The 17222-nt window shown below is 44.4% G+C and overlaps 1 protein-coding gene across 4 annotated transcripts in view; it reads left to right on the top strand.

Annotated features, from left to right (window-relative positions):
- The window catches only part of CMIP (c-Maf inducing protein), a 161476-nt gene that overhangs the window by 24153 nt on the left and 120101 nt on the right, over positions 1–17222 (top strand). Inside the window, exon 1 of one of the 4 annotated variants that reach the window (XM_077310981.1) lies at positions 12867–13001. The exons of 2 other annotated variants lie outside the window; for them this stretch is intronic. Coding sequence is in view for 1 of the 2 variants with exons in the window: in XM_077310977.1 (XP_077167092.1) it covers positions 16318–16326 (9 nt within the window). In the remaining variant the exon portion in view is untranslated. Of the gene's footprint in view, positions 1–12866; positions 13002–16213; positions 16327–17222 lie in introns of those variants that run through there. One more of the 4 variants, XM_077310977.1, reaches the window with a different exon arrangement.

Genomic DNA, 17222 nt, shown 5'->3' with positions numbered 1-17222 from the left:
TCCTGAGCTCTGAAGCTGAGCAGACTATAGCTTGCCATCTTCAGTTTCTAGACTTTTGTCTTAAAGACTTTTCTCCTTCCTTCTGGAAAAATACTCGAGGGGGAGACCAAGGTCCTGACACTTTCCCTTACCTCCTGAGATTTGCAGAACTGTACCTGCTGGGTGTCAATAGCGCCAGCTCTTTATTTATTTATTTATTTATACCCCACTTTCCTCTCCAAGGGGGAGCCCAAAGCAGTCTCCATTTGGTCCTCACAACCCTGGGAGGCCAACAGTCGTCCAGCGAGCTTCCTTGGCGGAATGGGAATTCAAATTCGAATCACCTGATCCTAGTGTGATATTCTAGCTGCCACTGTCACCCTAGCTCCCTTTCACATTAGATAATAAAAAATAAATCCTGGTTTTCCCTTACAGTGTTTTAACCTTCTCTTCCTCATAGTGTCAGATGCAATAATCCGTTTTTGCTTTGTCTAGGTAATGGTGCATTTTATGAAGTTTCAGTGTTTGTAAGCCTGGTGTTCAAAGAAGGTATATATATTTTAAAAAACCCTTTGTGCCCAGGGACAATGAGGCAGAGTTTCACAAGTTGCCCTGACCATGAGCCAAGTCTCTCCCCCCCCCAGTTGCCATAGAAACGTGCCAGTCTGTGTTTCACCGATGCGTTCAATACAAAGGGTGGCTGGGTGGGGATGGGTCTGGTTTCAGAGGCTGTGTTTTTATGCTCAAACAGAGCTGAAGATTCAAGGCCTCCAGGATGTGTTGTACTAAGAGTCACCCATAAGGGTTTTGTTCCAGGGTGGTTGCAGCTCATCATATAGCAATTCTCTGTTCCCACGTTAACCTTGTCAGCGGAGACGCACTGCTTCACTTTGGGGTGTTTTGTTTGTTTAAACAGATTTTTTTTGTTTTGCTGCTTTAGTGCCTCAGCCGATAACCTTCCATTCTCCTCAGCTGGTGCTGTTTGAAAGGGAACAAGGCTCAATTGGTTATTTTGGACTCCTTGGGTTTTCAGACACCATTGACCACCAAAGTTGGAGTGGCTGGTCATGGCCCAGTGTTGGAAAACCCTATGAGGGAAGGGTGTGTTCTAAGTTGACAGCTAGTATTAAACTTTGAGCAAACTTTGAAGTTGCCTTATACTGAATCAGGTCATTGGCCCATCAAGGCCAATATTGTATACTCAGATGGACAGTGGCTCTCCAGGTTCTCAAACCGTCTTTCACAGCACTTGCTGTCTGGCCCTTCTAACTAGAGCTGCCAGCTGTTGCCTGTTGTTACCTGCCTTGAGCCAACTGGGAAGGGTGGGCTATGAAAATAAAACCATCATCATCATCATTGCTATTGTTATTGTTGTTGTTATTGTTATTACCTGGAACCTTCTGTGTGCCAAGCAAGTGCTTTACCACTGAGCCATGGCTCCCTGCCCCAAGGCAAATAGGGAATTTTCTATCTCTGTTTATTAAAGCCAGAAATAATTACAGTAAGGCTATTCTCATTATAGAAGCTCTACTTCCAGTTGACCATCTTGCTGTGGGTGGTTTTCCTTACTGAGCCGTGATGCTCACATTTCCCTAGATTCTGTTCCCGTCCCCTGTTTCTATTTGCTAGGGGAGAAATCAGTAGCAGCTCAGCCAATAACTGCCTCTCGCCACCCAGAACAATTTATCTTCTTTCCCTCCTTCTTCTCCAGGGCATCTCGTGAAACAAACTGCGCCATTCTAGTGGCATTTCCTGAACTTGCACAAGAGTTCAAGAAACCCTGGTGTCACACATGCCTTTTTGTGCTGGGTTTAAAGAGAATAGGCTGCCCAAGGAGGTGGTGAGCTCCCCCTCACTGGCAGTCTTAAAGCAAAGGTTGGATACACACTTTTCTTGGATGCTTAGGGCTGATCCTGCGTTGAGCAGGGGGTTGGACTAGATGGCCTATATGGCCCCTTCCAACTCTATGAGTCTATGAAGAAGGGCTGCTAATTGTTCCTGTCTTGTAGCCCACCGTATCCCACTACTCTTATCTGATCTTATCTCATTATATGGCTGCCCCAGGGGGAAATAACCTTTAAACTATGAGTGAAGACTTTGTACTATAAAATGTTATTGCTCTTTGGGGAGTATAAAACTACATCTGGCTAAATGTAGCCATACCCAAGGTATGCTCAGAGCTGGTTAGTTCCTATTTACCATCTTTTGCTTTCCTTATTTCATGGTGGATATTTATTTATTTTTATATTTGTATACCGCCCTCCCTTTCAGCTCAGAGCGATTTATATTATAATTCTCCTGTGCAGTACAGTACAATGAACATTCCATATAAAACCTATTTAACAGTGAAACCTGTATCAAACAGTGTAATGTAACAACAGTACTTAATAATAACAACAATAAACAGTGTGATACAACAGCGTGATTGCCAATTATCTATTCTAGGGGTCCCTGACGAGGTTCCTGGGGGTGCCCCAGCTGCCCCGGCACCTTTCCTGGTATCCACTGTGTTTTTAGAAAGAGGGTGGGTCTCTTACCCAGCAGGGCCTCTGATTGGCCACGGGAGTGCCGATTGGCCTGTGCAGATTAAATGAGTGTGCTGAAATAAAAGCTTTTCCTTGAAGTAAGATTGTTTTTTTTTTAAGGACTCTCCTATTCTAACTTCCCAAACACCATCCAGATGGCCTCCTATACTGCTTGATCTTCCTCTGGCCAGAATGTAATTTGGGTTTGAACTCTGTCCAGTCTGCATTGCCAAATCTTGAAATAAAGTAAATCAGCAAGTTGTTCTTGGATGGCTTTCTCTAATCCAAACCGACCCAAATGAAACTTTCGGTCTAACCTCAAGCCTGCATGTCCAAATAGTTTCCGATGCCAGTTTTTCTGTCTCAGAAGCAGCGAACGAGACGGTGGCTTTGCTGTATTTAAAACAGGCGAGCTTGCGCAACCTCTGAGCAGCCCCCACAACTGTATTCCTTGGGACTTCAGAATAAAGAGTGAAAAGGGATCATGAGGGTTTGCCACAAGAGCCCCTGGATACTTGGGTGCCTGCCTTCTTGACCAGGCCTGGAGCCTTGTGTGTGTGCAATGGGGGCTGTTCATAGGCACTGCCAAACTGCAGTAGGTTTTGCAGAAGTTATCACTGGAGTATACTGCTGTTGTTTCAGAGCGTCACAGTGGGGACTGATTGGAATTAGCAGTGCAGACTGTTGCAACGGAGTACTTCTGTTGGAGACCACAAGAGTCCTTGTATCCAAGGCTCTAAATCTTGTGGCTGTTGATTGCTGATGCCAAGAGTCAGTGGGACGGCTATTGGTTTCCCCTAAATGCCGTTTCAAATTGCAGGGAGAGAGTGGTTCCAGAAGCTCGAAAAGCCCACTCTGAACTCAAGGTTGGGTAGAAGCAGTATAATCTAACTATACGTGTCTTTTGAGGCCTTTTCTCTGCAAATGTCCTGAGACTGATAGTGAGATTAAAGATGCAGGGCTGTCCTTTTTCAAAGCTCCTCTGCAAAGACTCTGGCATGCTGAGCTAACACTCAAGGCCCATGTTTGGGGCAAAGCTGGATGATTGCAAGGGGATGTTTGTAACTTTAGGGAGCCTTTCTTGGGAGCAAGTTCACAAGTCCTGAAATAAATGTCCTCTCTGTGCTCTGAAAGCAAAGAGAAGGGAAAGGCACTCCCTAAAATATTTCAAGTTGAGATAATTTAGTGAGAATATAAGCTTTCCTGGTTCAGACCAGTGGCCTCTCTCCTGGTGCATCCTGTATCATACTGTGGCCAACCAGTTGATCTGGAGGTCCAATGAACAGACCATAGAGGCTGAGGCTTCTCCTTGATGTTGAAAATAGCCCTGATCAGGTCTACTCAAAAGTCACAGTGGCTTAGTACAGTGGTTATCAATCTTCCTAAACTTTCCCTTTAATCGAGTTCCTCATGTTGTCGAGACCCCCCACCATAAAATTATGCAAGCGTTCTTTCACAGAGAATAAACCGAAACTGACCAATGGTGTGAAGATCCATTGTTCATGATCGTATATAAATAGTTTCCCCCCCCCAAGGTTTCTCAGTTCAGTTCTGCCTCTTGTCCCACCATGCTGATCTCGCTCTTTTCCGCTGCTCCAGACAGACGAACGCTCTATCTCAATCTACCCCACAAGGCTGTTGTCTGGATGGCGCCCCCCTGGCCAAGCTGCCTGCCCTGCCACGACCCCTGTGAAAAGGTCATTTGACCCCCCCAAAGGAGCCCCAACCCCCAGGTTGAGAACCACTGGCTTTAGTAGTCATGGATGGACAGAGTTCTCCGCCATGCATCTGTTTTGAAAGCTATCCATGCTTGTGGCCAACCCTACACCCACCAGAAATGGATTCTACAATTTAATAACTTATTGTAATGCAATGTACCTTGTCCTGGGAAACTAGGCCTTCTCTATATATAGTAAATCTGTGTCCCACCCTGTTTGTATCTCTTGGCCAGGCCAACTGGATGTAATGCTTTGTACCTGAAGCCTGACTCCTGGAAGTTTGTCACAATACATTTGTTAGTCTTGAGGGTGCAGCCAGACCAATTATATATGCTCAAGGTTACAAACAGAAGTGGGGAGGGAGGGTTTAGACCTTTACAAAGAGAGGCTAGACAGTGCCGCATTCAAAGGGACAGGTGTGTTGCAAAGCGTAGAGGAAAACCCCATCTGGTCTAAAGAGTAAACAAACAGTGGGTGTGGATTGTTCCCATCCACTCATGCACCTGTATAGCTATTAAAATGAATAGTGTACGTGAATTTGTAAGCAGGGATGTTGACTGTAGGGAGCTCTGTATTCCCTGGCCCAATAGAGACCCAGACAATGTCTCATCTGCGCAGGAATTCTACCTCAAACAGCTTTTTGCCTTTTAAGTTCTTCTGCTGAAGTAACATGACCTTTAAATTCTGTTAATGAATGTTCAGGGAAGTTGAAATGCTGTCCTTCACAGAGTCTCGGTTTGGGTCAGTTTATTCTCTTGCACAGAGAAAGTCTGTTTGCTTACATGGGAGTGATAAGATACGTTCTGGAAACCTGTGTATATATACTGAGGGTCCCCGGTCTAGTTGATCTTCTGGGCACTCTTGAATTATGGATGGGTAGTGGGCACAATCACGAAGAGGTTATCAGGAAATCACAAAATGGCGGCCATAGGGTTCTGGGGCCTCTTCAGTCGCAAAATGTTGGAAAGTTAAGATTCCCAGAGTATAAACTTTGACTCTTGAAAGCTTGAAAAACCTGTTGGCCTTTAAGTTGCTACTCAATTTTTGTTTTCCTTCTTCAGACCAACATGGCTACCCACCTGAAACTGTCTTGAGGAAAAGTTAGGACCAAAACATTCTCCCATGGCTTAAGGAAGTGTTTGAGCGGGGTTAGATTGTAGCTGCAGTCAAGAAATATAGTCTTCCCGTCTCTTGTTATTCCTTGAGGAATACGAAGAGGCACCTGTCCAGCACCTGGCATGAAGGAGACAAGCTGTCAGGTTTCCCACACTCCAGCTGCCAGGAGGAGTAAAACTTCCTAGACGTTTGGCTGCAGATAGAAAAAAAAAACAAATGAAACTAAACCTCAAATACATCTGTCATGTTTATAATAAACTAAGGTTACTTGAACATCCCGATCAACGGTTGATGTCTTAGTGTCAAAAAAGGAGTAACTCCCCTGAAGCATTATGATTTTCATCTAGACTCTAGGAGTTGGAGTTTGGAGCTGTTGACCTAATGTAGAATTTAAAAATCGACTAATTGGAGTGTTCAATCAAATTAGATCAAGTTGCATAGAACCTCAATGTAAGTTCCCTTATGAGGTATCTACAGGAACCATAAGGTAACTTACATTTTAACAAACAGGAGCTATTGCATAATAATAATAAAATATATTTTCACAGGCGTAACCTGCAAAGGATCATTAGCTTACAATAGATAAGGCAGCCAGTATGTTTTGATATTAAGCTACTTAGTAATAATTGAAAGCACTGAACCCTTTAATAATGTAATATCGTTAAATACATTGTAGCATGTGAATTGTTGTGAAATTATTTACTTCGAAAACATTTTTAAAAAGAATGTTGCATAAGTCAACAATATAAGGGCTTCTTTTTCAGAGCTCATGCAAATGTCCCAATTTCTTCATGGGAAAAAATGAGATAGTCATCAGACACTTTTGTCCTATACATTTTCAGTTTGAAAAGTCTAGTCTCAAGAAGCATTTTACTCATGGTAAAAAAGAAAATGTTTCATATTTCAGTGCCCCCCACAAATTTATCTCCAGTTTTTTCATCAGAAAAATTGAAACAATGTCACAAAAAAAAATCATACACACCTCTTGAATTTTCCCATTTATTTTACATGTGTTCATATTTCTAGGGAGCATGAGTGCTTTTGCACACGCTAAATGAAACAATATTGTGTGAAATGACAAAATCCGCTTGCAAACAGTCACTGAACTGAAATTGCATAATTTAGTATGTATAAAAACACTCATTTCTTCAGTTAGTTGCATTGTTAACAAAAGTAATCAGATTTCTTCTGTTGTAGGCTTAGGACCTATGATGTTTGAGTACTTCAGTTTTGTTGGTGGGGGGTGGGGGAGGACTGTAGAATTTTGCAAGAACAACATGAAAATGTAGCTATGTGGATTTGGGAAGGGGCTGCCAGCTCAGTGAAAGAGCCTCTGCTTTGCACGCAGGAAGTCCCAGGTTCAATCCCCAGCACCTCCGGTTAAAATTATAGCTGGCCGAGCCTTAGCTGGCCGAGACAGGGTGGAATAAAAATCTAAATAAAAATACATTAAAAATTACAGGACTAGGCAGTAGGTGCTATGAAAGGCCTCAGTCTAAGATCTTGGAGAACTGAGTGGACAGAACTGACTTTGATGGGCTAATAGATGCCTTGGGCTGATCCTGCATTAATTAGAATTGGACTAGGTGGCCTGCATGGCCACTTCCAACTCTTGTGATTCTGTAATGGCCTGATTCAGCATGAGGCAGCTTCATGTGTTTTTCTAGAATGTTCAGCCCTTTGGGTGGCTTTGGGATTGGCCGGAAGTTTGATGGGAGTAGCTACAGCTTGAGGAATGTGGGACATCTAGGCAGGTGTGTTCTAGGCCACTGACAACTTGCTTCAAGCCAGAGTCAGTTTATATAAAGGGCTGGAGGCTGCAGCTGGTGCCCTGGAGTCACCGACTTAGCATGTCTGGTTTCTGCTGGGTGCCCTGGGCGAAACAGACGGTCTACCTAGGTGTTGTGGCAAAGAAAGTCCTCCAGGAACTGAATTTCGAGAGGAGTGTTTCTTGACATCTGCTTTGGAGAGTGGGTGAGAGGGCCACTGAGATTAAGGTTGCTAGTTGTCTCGGAGGAAAAGTCCCTTTAATAAAGGTTTGTTGTGCCAAAAAGGGGCCTTTGAAGTTTTTCATGGCATGGAGCCAAATGGCGTCATCAGATGAATGATACAGATCCAGCTGCTATTAAAGGGACAGCTCGAGGGGCTGTTTTAAAAACTCTGTAATAATCGATTGGGAGATGTTACGGTATTTCCTTAACATTAATGAAAAAAAAACCCAAATCGATGAAGAGCTGAGCACTGCTAGACCAACTGGTTGGCTACGATGATAGACAGGATGCTAAGCTAGATGGACCATTGGTCTGAGCCAGCTGCATTCTTCCTGTGCTGTTATATTCTTAGGACAGCGCCACATTTTTTCTGTGTCACAAAAGAAAATCAGAGTCCAGTGGCAACTTTAAGACCAACAAAGATTTATTCAAGGCGTGAGCTTCTGAGTTCCAGCACTCTTCCTCAGAACTGTGTCATCGGAGTTCCAGATGACAGGTTCAGACGGAGTTTCTCTGTATTTCAGCATTCGCTTCAGCAACAGTTCCATGTCCTTACAAACACTGTTTTCTTCACCCGTGGTTATCATTGTAGAAGAGAGGCAGTAGGAAAATAGGTCAGTATCAGTGAAGATTTGCTATTGCAACACCCGGTTTCGTTCTACACCCTTCCCAAATTATACAGCTTTCTTGCCTCAGTTCCTGCGTGCACTCTGGTTTCAGTTATGGAAATCCATCTAGTAAGACTTAATGCAATATGTTATGTTTATTATATGGGGCCAAGCCCAGCTGGATTCGGCAATGGTTAAGGGGCGGGGAGACAGCGCAGCTAAGGGGAGGCATTGCCCTCTTAGCTAGCAAGCAAGTTGCTGCAGGCAGTGCTTTCCAGAAAGTGGAGTTGAGATGCTTAAGTAGCAGTTTCGTACTACACTGGCATTCCATCTGAGGGTATTCTCCGGTCACCTCTGGCTTTATGGAACTTCCTGCTACAAAATGTAGCATTAGTCTGGATGCCTTTAAAAGGTGACCAGGCAAATTCATGTCAAAGAAGTGGGATTAGTAGCAATAATTACATAGAACCTCTGGGTTCGGGGGCAGTATAAGAATACCACTTAAAGGTAAAGGTATCCCCTGTGCAAGCACTGGGTCATATCTGACCCTTGGGGTGACGCCCTCCAGCGTTTTCATGGCAGACTCAATACTCATTTTACCGACCTTGGAAGGATGGAAGGCTGAGTCAACCTTGAGCCAGCTTCTGGGATTGAACTCTCAGCCTTACCACTCTGCGCCACAAAAGGCTCTATATGGTCGTAACACCCAATAAATGTTTAACAAATGTAAAATATACATTTTCATGGCAGACTCAATACGGGGTGGTTTGCCAGTGCCTTCCCCAGTCATTACCGTTTACCCCCCAGCAAGCTGGGTACTCATTTTACCGACCTCGGAAGGCTGAGTCGGCCTTGAGCCGGCTGCTGGGATTGAACTCCCATCCTCATGTCTGCTGCCTCACCACTATGTGCCACAAGAGGCTCTGAATACCACTTACTGGTAGGCAAATTATAGGAAGGTGGTAGTCTTGCGTTGCTTTATTTGTGAGCTTCTCAGAAACATTGTAGTTGGCCTCTGTAGGATATTGGACTGAACAGCCCGTGGGCCTGACCCAGCAGGGCTCTTCTTATGTTCTGAGAGTTTGCAAGGCCCTGGGCAGAAGTATTGCTTGTCCCCAGAACCATAAAGCCTGGCACTGTGCTTTCTTTTAATGATTGATAAAAGCTTAGGCAATGTTGAGCACACTGTCACGAGTAAATCAATAAACAAACAACTCACATCCAACAAAGATCTCTAGAAAAGCAGTCTTTCCATTTGACTTGCAACGCTACGTTCAAGCCAGACTTCCAGGCGTTAATGTTAAACTCCTTATGTGTTTTTCAACTATTTGGCATTTCAGAATGTCCACGAAAAGACTGAAGCATGTAATCAAAAATTGCAGTTGTGACTCCTTCGCAAATGGTCACACAAATAACTGTGGCTCTCTCAGCTATATTTTCTGTTCATTCCAAACCTTATATTGGGGGGAAATGTCAGAAAGGTTCCTACCTCCCAAGCCCAGCCCTTTAAATACTTTTTATATACAACTTCAACCTGGTTCTGCCAGCTGTAGATTTTTTTTTGGGGGGGGAGGGTTTCCGGTTGCTGGAAATAATGCTTAAACCGTTTGCAAACTGACTGATTCAGGACAGTTTTTTTCCTCTCCTGGTCGCATGGTGGACTCATTCTGCATTCCAGTATGATCAGCTTCCTTTTCACATCTGTGTGGGCCTGCCACAAGGCATTCTGGGAGTGGCAACAAATTCTGAAAGGCAGAATGAGAAAGCACAACTGTGAAATCTCTCAAAACTGCCCCGTTAAACTCCTGCCCCCTTGTGCCCACTTAAGCGCCGTTAATTTTTAAAGGATTAACACATCTATTCCAGCTCATGGATCTGTGGACCCTAATGGGTGGCTTTTGTGTCAGAACTCCGCCACTGACAGAATCCCTATAACGGGGGTAGTCAACCTGTGGTCCTCCAGATGTCCATGGACTGCAAGTCCCATGAGACCCTGCCAGCGTTTTCTGGCAGGGGCTCATGGGACTTGTAGTCCATGGACATCTGGAGGACCACAGGTTGACTGCCCGTGCCCTATAACAATCATGAAGTGTTGCCAGATGTTTCATTGAAAAGCCGACCTTTTCACTGCAGCAGCGAATCAGAGTTGCTGTTTTTCTTTACCAAGACAAAACAGGGACTCTGTTATTGGTGGTGTCTGGGAGTGCTTTTCCATGGTTTTTGGCGGAGAAACCTGCTGCTTTTAACTGGATTGAGCCTGGGACCACCTGTGTGCACACTATGTGTGGCTGCAAAACTCAGCCACAACGCCTTCTATATATGACGTTGTCTTATATTGTCCAAGCATAAAACTGACATATTCAATCAGACCATTGGTTTCTCAAGGTCAATATTGTCTTCTCAGACTGGGAGCAGTTCTCCATCGTCTCAAGTGGAGGTCTTTCCCATCACCTACGAAACTGGTCCATTTGGCTGGAGATGCTGAGGGTTGTGCATGGGACCTTTTGCACATCAAGCCAATGCTCTACCACTGAGCCATGCCTTGTCTAGTTCTGTTTTCTCTGCCCTGCTGTCCAGAGGCTCTCCGAGGTCACAGGAAAGGGACGTTTCATAGTCCTGACCAACATCATCAGCATATTACAACCGTCCTCTGTTTCAGTTGTTATTGTTATGGGTATTCCAGCTCTAGTTTTGTTGAAGTGTTTTTCTTTGGTTTTAGTGGTCTCTAAGGTGTGTTTTTTATTATTTTTAAAATATCTTTCCGCTGCCTTGGTGGCCCTGATGATGGCAGAAAAGAGGAAAATGTGCAAATCTTGTAAATAAATAAATCAACCAGGAAACATAGGAAAAAGGGATGGTGTGAGTGCCCTCTTGTTTCCAGTCAGTTTCCTGAAGCTCAGGAAGAGCAGCGTGAGTATTGAGCAGCTACCACAGCGGCAGAGGGTTGTACATGAACAGCTTGACAATGGAGGTTCTGCCTCTTGAGAACTCATACCTTCCAGAATTTGCAGGTCTGTAAGATGCTACCTGACTTGAATCTAGCTCTTCAACTACAGGCCAATGTGGCCAGCCCCTGAAACTGAACATCTTGTGAATGCTTTTTAAAAAACCCTTGTCTAGTTTGTGTGGCTCCCAGAAGGATTGAAAATGCCTGGAATAGAAGTGATTTCCGAAACCGCAAGTGGGCTAAAAAAGATTATTTGGAGGTCAGAGCAGGTGCTGTGATTCATTGACTGAGCATCTGTGGTGCATGCAGAAAATCCCAGGTTCAACACCCCCCCCCCAAGTTCCCAGCAGAAATTACCAGGTCGTAGGTGATATGATAGACTTGGCTCAGGACCCTGGGGAGTTACTGCCAATCAGAATAGATTGGACTGAATTTGAAAGGTCAGGGGGGTCAGACCTAGGGTAAGATAGCTCCACAGGTTGAGCGTAGGTTTGCCAAATTGAACAGGTTCTAAGGAATTATTTTGTAGACTGTAGCTCCTGTGGCTTCATTCTTGGAGGCCATCATGTTAGTGAAAAAGCAGGACAGAAACTTAATATATAAAATAAGATTTCACAACTATTGCCCACTTTGCTCCACCTTCTGTAGTGTACAGTAATACTGGAGGGATAAGAAGTGTCCCTTTTTGCCAGGAACACAAGTCAGTGATAGTTATAATGCTTCATCTGGACTGCATTTCATAATCTTGGGGTGTATAAGGCATGTTCCTAGATGGTGGTAATTTCAATTGATAAATTGGGGGCATGCTCTACACCAGGGGTAGTCAACCTGTGGCCCTCCAGATGTCCATGGACTACAATTCCCATGAGCCCCTGCCAGCAAACGCTGGCAGGAGCTCATGGAAATTGAAGTCCATGGACATCTGGAGGGCCACAGGTTGACTACCCCAGCTCTATACCACAAGCTGGTTTACAGTGTTCAAAACTCCCAAAGCCAGAACATATCAATAGTGGGATGGAGAAGGACTGTAAATGCATTATCATGGGTAGGTTTTTCTCCCCATCTTTTGTTACCAAATCTCTTGGACTTGGACATGGCTGAGTCCCCCCCACCCACCCCATCTTACACCAACAGGGATACTCTCTAGACACACACAACTGCATCAACCATACTAGACACACACAACTGCATCAACCCAGCCTCCTGATGGAATTTCTCTAATCAAACCTGTTTTGATGGAGGAAGGGAAAGAAGGTCCTACTCTTTTGGGCTAGCAAGGGATAATGTGCATCACTTCCTCCTGCCCCCAAAGGTAACCCAATAGGTTCTACATAGGCTTAGAAGAAGATGACCGAGTTGTTACAGAACGAAAAAGGGACGTGGCACTCTTTTCACTGAAACCCATTAAGTTTTCCCAGCAGTGCATTGTGTGTTCCGCACCATGAGGAAGTTGGTTTGTTGGTAACTGAATAAGTTTGCATGAGTCTTATTTATTTTTTGGTACAGTTATTCTGCACAGTGTAATATTTTTCTAGCTTTGGTGGAAGGGGCAAGGAGGCTTTCCCGTCAACCCCAAGAAATCTGATTCATCCACGTTTTCTGAGATCTACAGTAAGTAAGGTCTTCGTTTGGCATCCCTGAAGACTAGAGCTAATTTTTTAGAAGGTACCTGAGATTCTTTAAGACGCTGAATTCTGCAGCTGATGTGGCTTCTGTGTTGTAATGAGAATCTCTGGGCGTGAACATACACAGGAAGTAACTGTCTTAATCTCAAGCAGAAAGACAAGCAAATAGCCACATTTGTGTATGCATTGTGTAGCAAGGGTTAAAGCAGGTGGGAGGGTTGCAGGTTCTATGAATGGCTTTCGATCAGCAAACTTAATTAACCTTTATCCCCTCTGTGTTCGTCACTGTATAGTTCTAGAACTGTGAAGAGTCATAAAACAATTCTTACTCGTCCTATATTGTTGCAGTGATGTCAGTGTGGTCCAGCCGCTGAGACAGAGGTGACTATGGCAGGCCTGGGTGAATCAGGCCTCTTTATCTGTCTGTAGGAATTTTCACCCGGGCAGGTTTCCGGTGTCTGGTTAGAAACCATAAGGGGAGAAGAGACAGAGGTATGGAGGAGATCAGGTGGACGCAGCTCAAGTTTCTGGCCAGGCCTTGAAAGGGAAGCCTGCTTGAGCAGAGATGAATTGTCTGAATAATTGTGTGTGTGTGTGCATTTGTGACACCTTTGGACACCAAAGCAGCAACTGAGTGTGGAAAACTAAATCCAATCCTCAGTTTTTGGATTTGGCTTGACTTCAAGGCCTCTGTTCCTACTCTCTTTTTTGGGGGGAGGGGGGTGTTTGTTTCTTACTCTACTGTGATCTGAAATTTGTGATAAAAGGAAAAAAACTAAACTCTGTCCTGTTTTGATCCTGATTTTTTGTTTAAATTACACTTTAAAAAAAATTGGGAGAGAGAGCCTCTCAATTCTTCCCATTCAGGTACTGTTGTGTGCAACTAGAAGACACACTCTGCGTCTTGGTTTATAGAACCATTCCAGAGCGAAAGACCAGGGGAGGAGGGAATTGCAGTTGTGTTTATAGAGCGTAAATGCCTGTTCTTTATTGCCCTGTTACTGCTTGAAGAGTATTTTTAATTGAGACTGTGGTGCCTGCTTAAAGCTCCGTGTGTTTGGAATGTGATCAGCAAAGGCTTTCTTAGGTTTTGCCTGCCCGACATTTCAGAGATGCGCTTCCTACTCAAAAGACTTGCAGCATGCAAAGGCAGTTGCTTAACGTAGCATACAGAATTTTGGGGTGGTAGTGGTGGCTTAAAAAGCAATGTAGGGTGACATTAGAGTCTGGCACGCCCAGTTTTAAGTCCCGTATCTGCCATAGATGCATGGCTGCTCAAGGGTTGTTGTTGTGAAGATATAACAGAAGAGGGGGAGAACGGTGTCATAAGCCACTTTGGTTCCATTGGGGAGAAAACTGGGGTGGAACTAAATAAATATCCACTTTACAACTTGGGTCAGTCTCTGGGGTGCTTCAGTCATGTGACCAGAGTCCCACATTTCCTGCTATGTTTTCCGGTGTTAGGAACGTAAAAATATAAGAAGAGCCCCATTGGATCAGATCAGTGGTCTGTCTAATCCAGCATTTTGTCTCTCATGGGATCAGTCAACGGAGTGGACAACTACAGTTCTCATACGGTCAGGAAGATCGGACTCATTTTGGCAGCATTTTAAAGAGCATTGTTGGCAAAGATTGTGCCAACAAAGATTGTGCCAAGTTATTTCTAGATCCAAATCCACTAGATCCAAATTCCAGGTCTCAGCAGGACGCTGATATCTAGTCAGGATAAGGATAATCTCGTGAGCCCTGGGGGCAGCCCATTGATCCCAGAAGGTGGTCTACAGTCTCTATTGCACTAGATACACAGCTGCAGAAGTGATGTGCGAATGGAGTTTTAGCGAGTTGTTCTCTAGTTCAGCTGTCTGCGGTTCTGCCCTTGACGTAAGCCAGATGGCTTCCAGAAGTAGCAGCCTACACATGATCTTTGTTCTTGCCGATTATTGCAGCATGAGCTTGCTTTGTGTGTTTGTGTGTGCGTGCACTTAATGTAGAGACCCACCGGTATTGTTTTTAGCACTTGAGCCTTCTAACATAGTCTGCGTCCACGGCCTGTGCCAAAAAAACTCAGATCAAGAAAGATCAGCCTGCATCCAGTGTATTCCTATCCCATAAGGCCCTCATGTAAGATGATCGCACAATCCTGCAAATGCCCATGCTTAGCTTCTGGCAGAGGAAGAAAGCGTGAAGCCATTACCCTACGGAAAACAACTGAACGGCTTCATTGACAGACAGGTTTATGTCGGAAATGCTGCCTGTCTATTTTGGGTGGGGAGGGGGAGACTCGGATTGTGCAAGATCTGGTGGGATGTTAGGAGGGTCCTTCTCCTTAAATCTCAGTAGAAAGAATTAGTGGTTGAGTACGCCATCGGAGAGAGGCTGACTAGAAGCTAAGTGGAACCAGGGCGTATTTGGATCAGCTGTGAAAGCAATTTTTCCATGCTTAGCAAGTCATAGTTTGGGTTTTGCTCCTTAATATGTTATCGATTTTCTGTTTTGAAATACAAAGTGCAGCTCAGGTCAAGGCACCTGTAAGAATAGAAACAGGTCATTGCAAGAGTAGCAAAATCAGGCCTCAACTGAAAGCCCAGACTACAAATTGGGAAGTCCCTTGGTTGGATTGGTCCTGTGCCATGAATTCGCTTCCTAGTAGCGTAGAAAGCGTAGAGCGAGTTGGTGTTCGTTGGCTAATAATGCAGAAATCCTTAACACTATTTCACTCCTTTATATTTGGGAAGCAGCCTCCTGGGAGGAGACTGTCCGGGGCCCTCTCCGTCCAGGTCCACCCTGATTGGCCCTTCCCCTCCAGCTCCCACCCTCCCTCCTTGCCTGCTAGAAGCCTTGTGGCTGCGGCCTCCATTTTTGCCCACAAGGAGAGAGGCAGCGACAGGGCTTTGCGGCCCGCAGGTACGCTCCTGCTGGGAAGGAGCTGGGGGGGGGGGGAATTTGCAGCCTCCCTGTGGGCCGCGAAGCCCTGTCGCCACCGGCAGGGGGAGGGCTTTCTACTCCCTTTAATCCGTTTTGCAGGCCAAAGGGAGCTGCGGCCACCCTCTCATGCCCTCCTGCCTGCCACCCCTTTCAAAGCCCATTTTTAAAATGGGCTTTGATACTAGTATGCTATAAATCGATAAATTGGACAAAGGTGCAATCATAAGCAGACTTGTACTCCTCTAAATCTAATGACTTCAGTTTAGGACGTGCTATCTCAGTTGCACATCTGTAGATTGGGACTAATTATATTGACCAAACTTTTAGTATTGTAAAGATGGCAAAAAAGTGTATTTAAAACTATTGAAAGTGATATAGAAATGCTGAGTAGTGTTGGTATGATTTATTAATATGAGCCATATTGCCAAATGCCCACTTAAAAAGTACGATCAGTCATGCCACGCATTCTGTTTAACGTTTTATCTGTTTACTTTGGGTACCAGAAAACTTTTTACAAATTAGTGCAGAGAATTGCAGCCAGCAGGCTTAACACTCAAATAATAAAATATATAGTCAATATAATATACAATCAATATGATCCAATTGCAGCAGTTAATATAAATGTAATAAAAATGAGAAGGTGGTTGACAAGCAATTAACAGAATGTCAGAGAAGTTTTCTTTTTAAAAGTTTTAATTTTTTTTCAGTCAAATAATTGAAATAATAATTGTGACTCTTGTTCCTTTGGACTTATTAAAGATCGGCGTCAGGTTTGGCTCTTCTGCCTTCCTTTCTCCCTCCATATCCAGGGGAATCAGATTTTAAACAGAGACCTACTGCAAGGAAGAGCCGTCTCACTGTTTGCTCTCCTCCAGAACTGCTGATGCCAATTGTAAGCTGACACTCAAATCTAGCACACATCTGTCATCTTATCTGCCTCTGTTACTGGCAGAGCGCTGCTGTGTTGCATAGAAAAAGGCATGAGGGAAATTAAAACAAACATGTCCCTCGCTTGTGGCAAGGTGCCGTGCTAAATGATCCCTTCTGAAGGTAGCAGCAGCCTTGGAAATATTCCCCCCCCCCAAAGTACTTTGGGCCTTTTTCTCTGTTGGGTAGATTTTTCATTGTTTATACCCTCCGCATCAGGCTGTTACTGCCTTCATGTGGATTTCAGTGTGGGAAGATGTGCCCAGTGAGGACCAGGTGATCTGTTTTTCACAGAGTGTCTTATCCATGCGAAAACCAATTCTGGATTCTCTCTCCCCCCTTTCCCCAAACTCACACTGGGAAAATGCTGAGGCAGCATTCCTCAAATGCCCCGAAGGCTGCACAGAGAAAGGGTGCGCTCTCTGGGAAAAGAGGTAATTATGCAAAAGTGCATAACAAGAACAACATGACTTAGGAATTTATGAGTCATTAGCAAAGCGTAATGACCAGAGCTTGAACTTGGTGTGCCACGGAGAGTGCATTTAAAACAATTAAGCATTGAACTAGTGAGCTGTTAATGGCAGGAGCAGGATATGTTGGGTTTTCATTACATTTGGGTGAAGGCAGTTTTATTTCCTTTTTGGTGACTGTACTCGTCAGCTCAGCATTTGCGATGAATCACGTCAAATCGTCACTTCCCTTCTGCTGGCATTTCCTTTGTTTTATTCATCCAGATGCCTTTGCCTTCCAAAAGTGGAAGCAAGCGGTGCCTGGCTGGATTTATCCATAAAGAAGCAAAACTTCTTGCTCACAGTCTTTTGGTGTGTTTATTTTGCTCGAAGTAAACACGAAGCATTTCCA

Source organism: Paroedura picta, chromosome 14, assembly GCF_049243985.1.
Source record: "Paroedura picta isolate Pp20150507F chromosome 14, Ppicta_v3.0, whole genome shotgun sequence".
Lineage (NCBI taxonomy): Eukaryota > Metazoa > Chordata > Lepidosauria > Squamata > Gekkonidae > Paroedura > Paroedura picta.
This window is presented reverse-complemented; position numbering and strand designations above follow the sequence as displayed.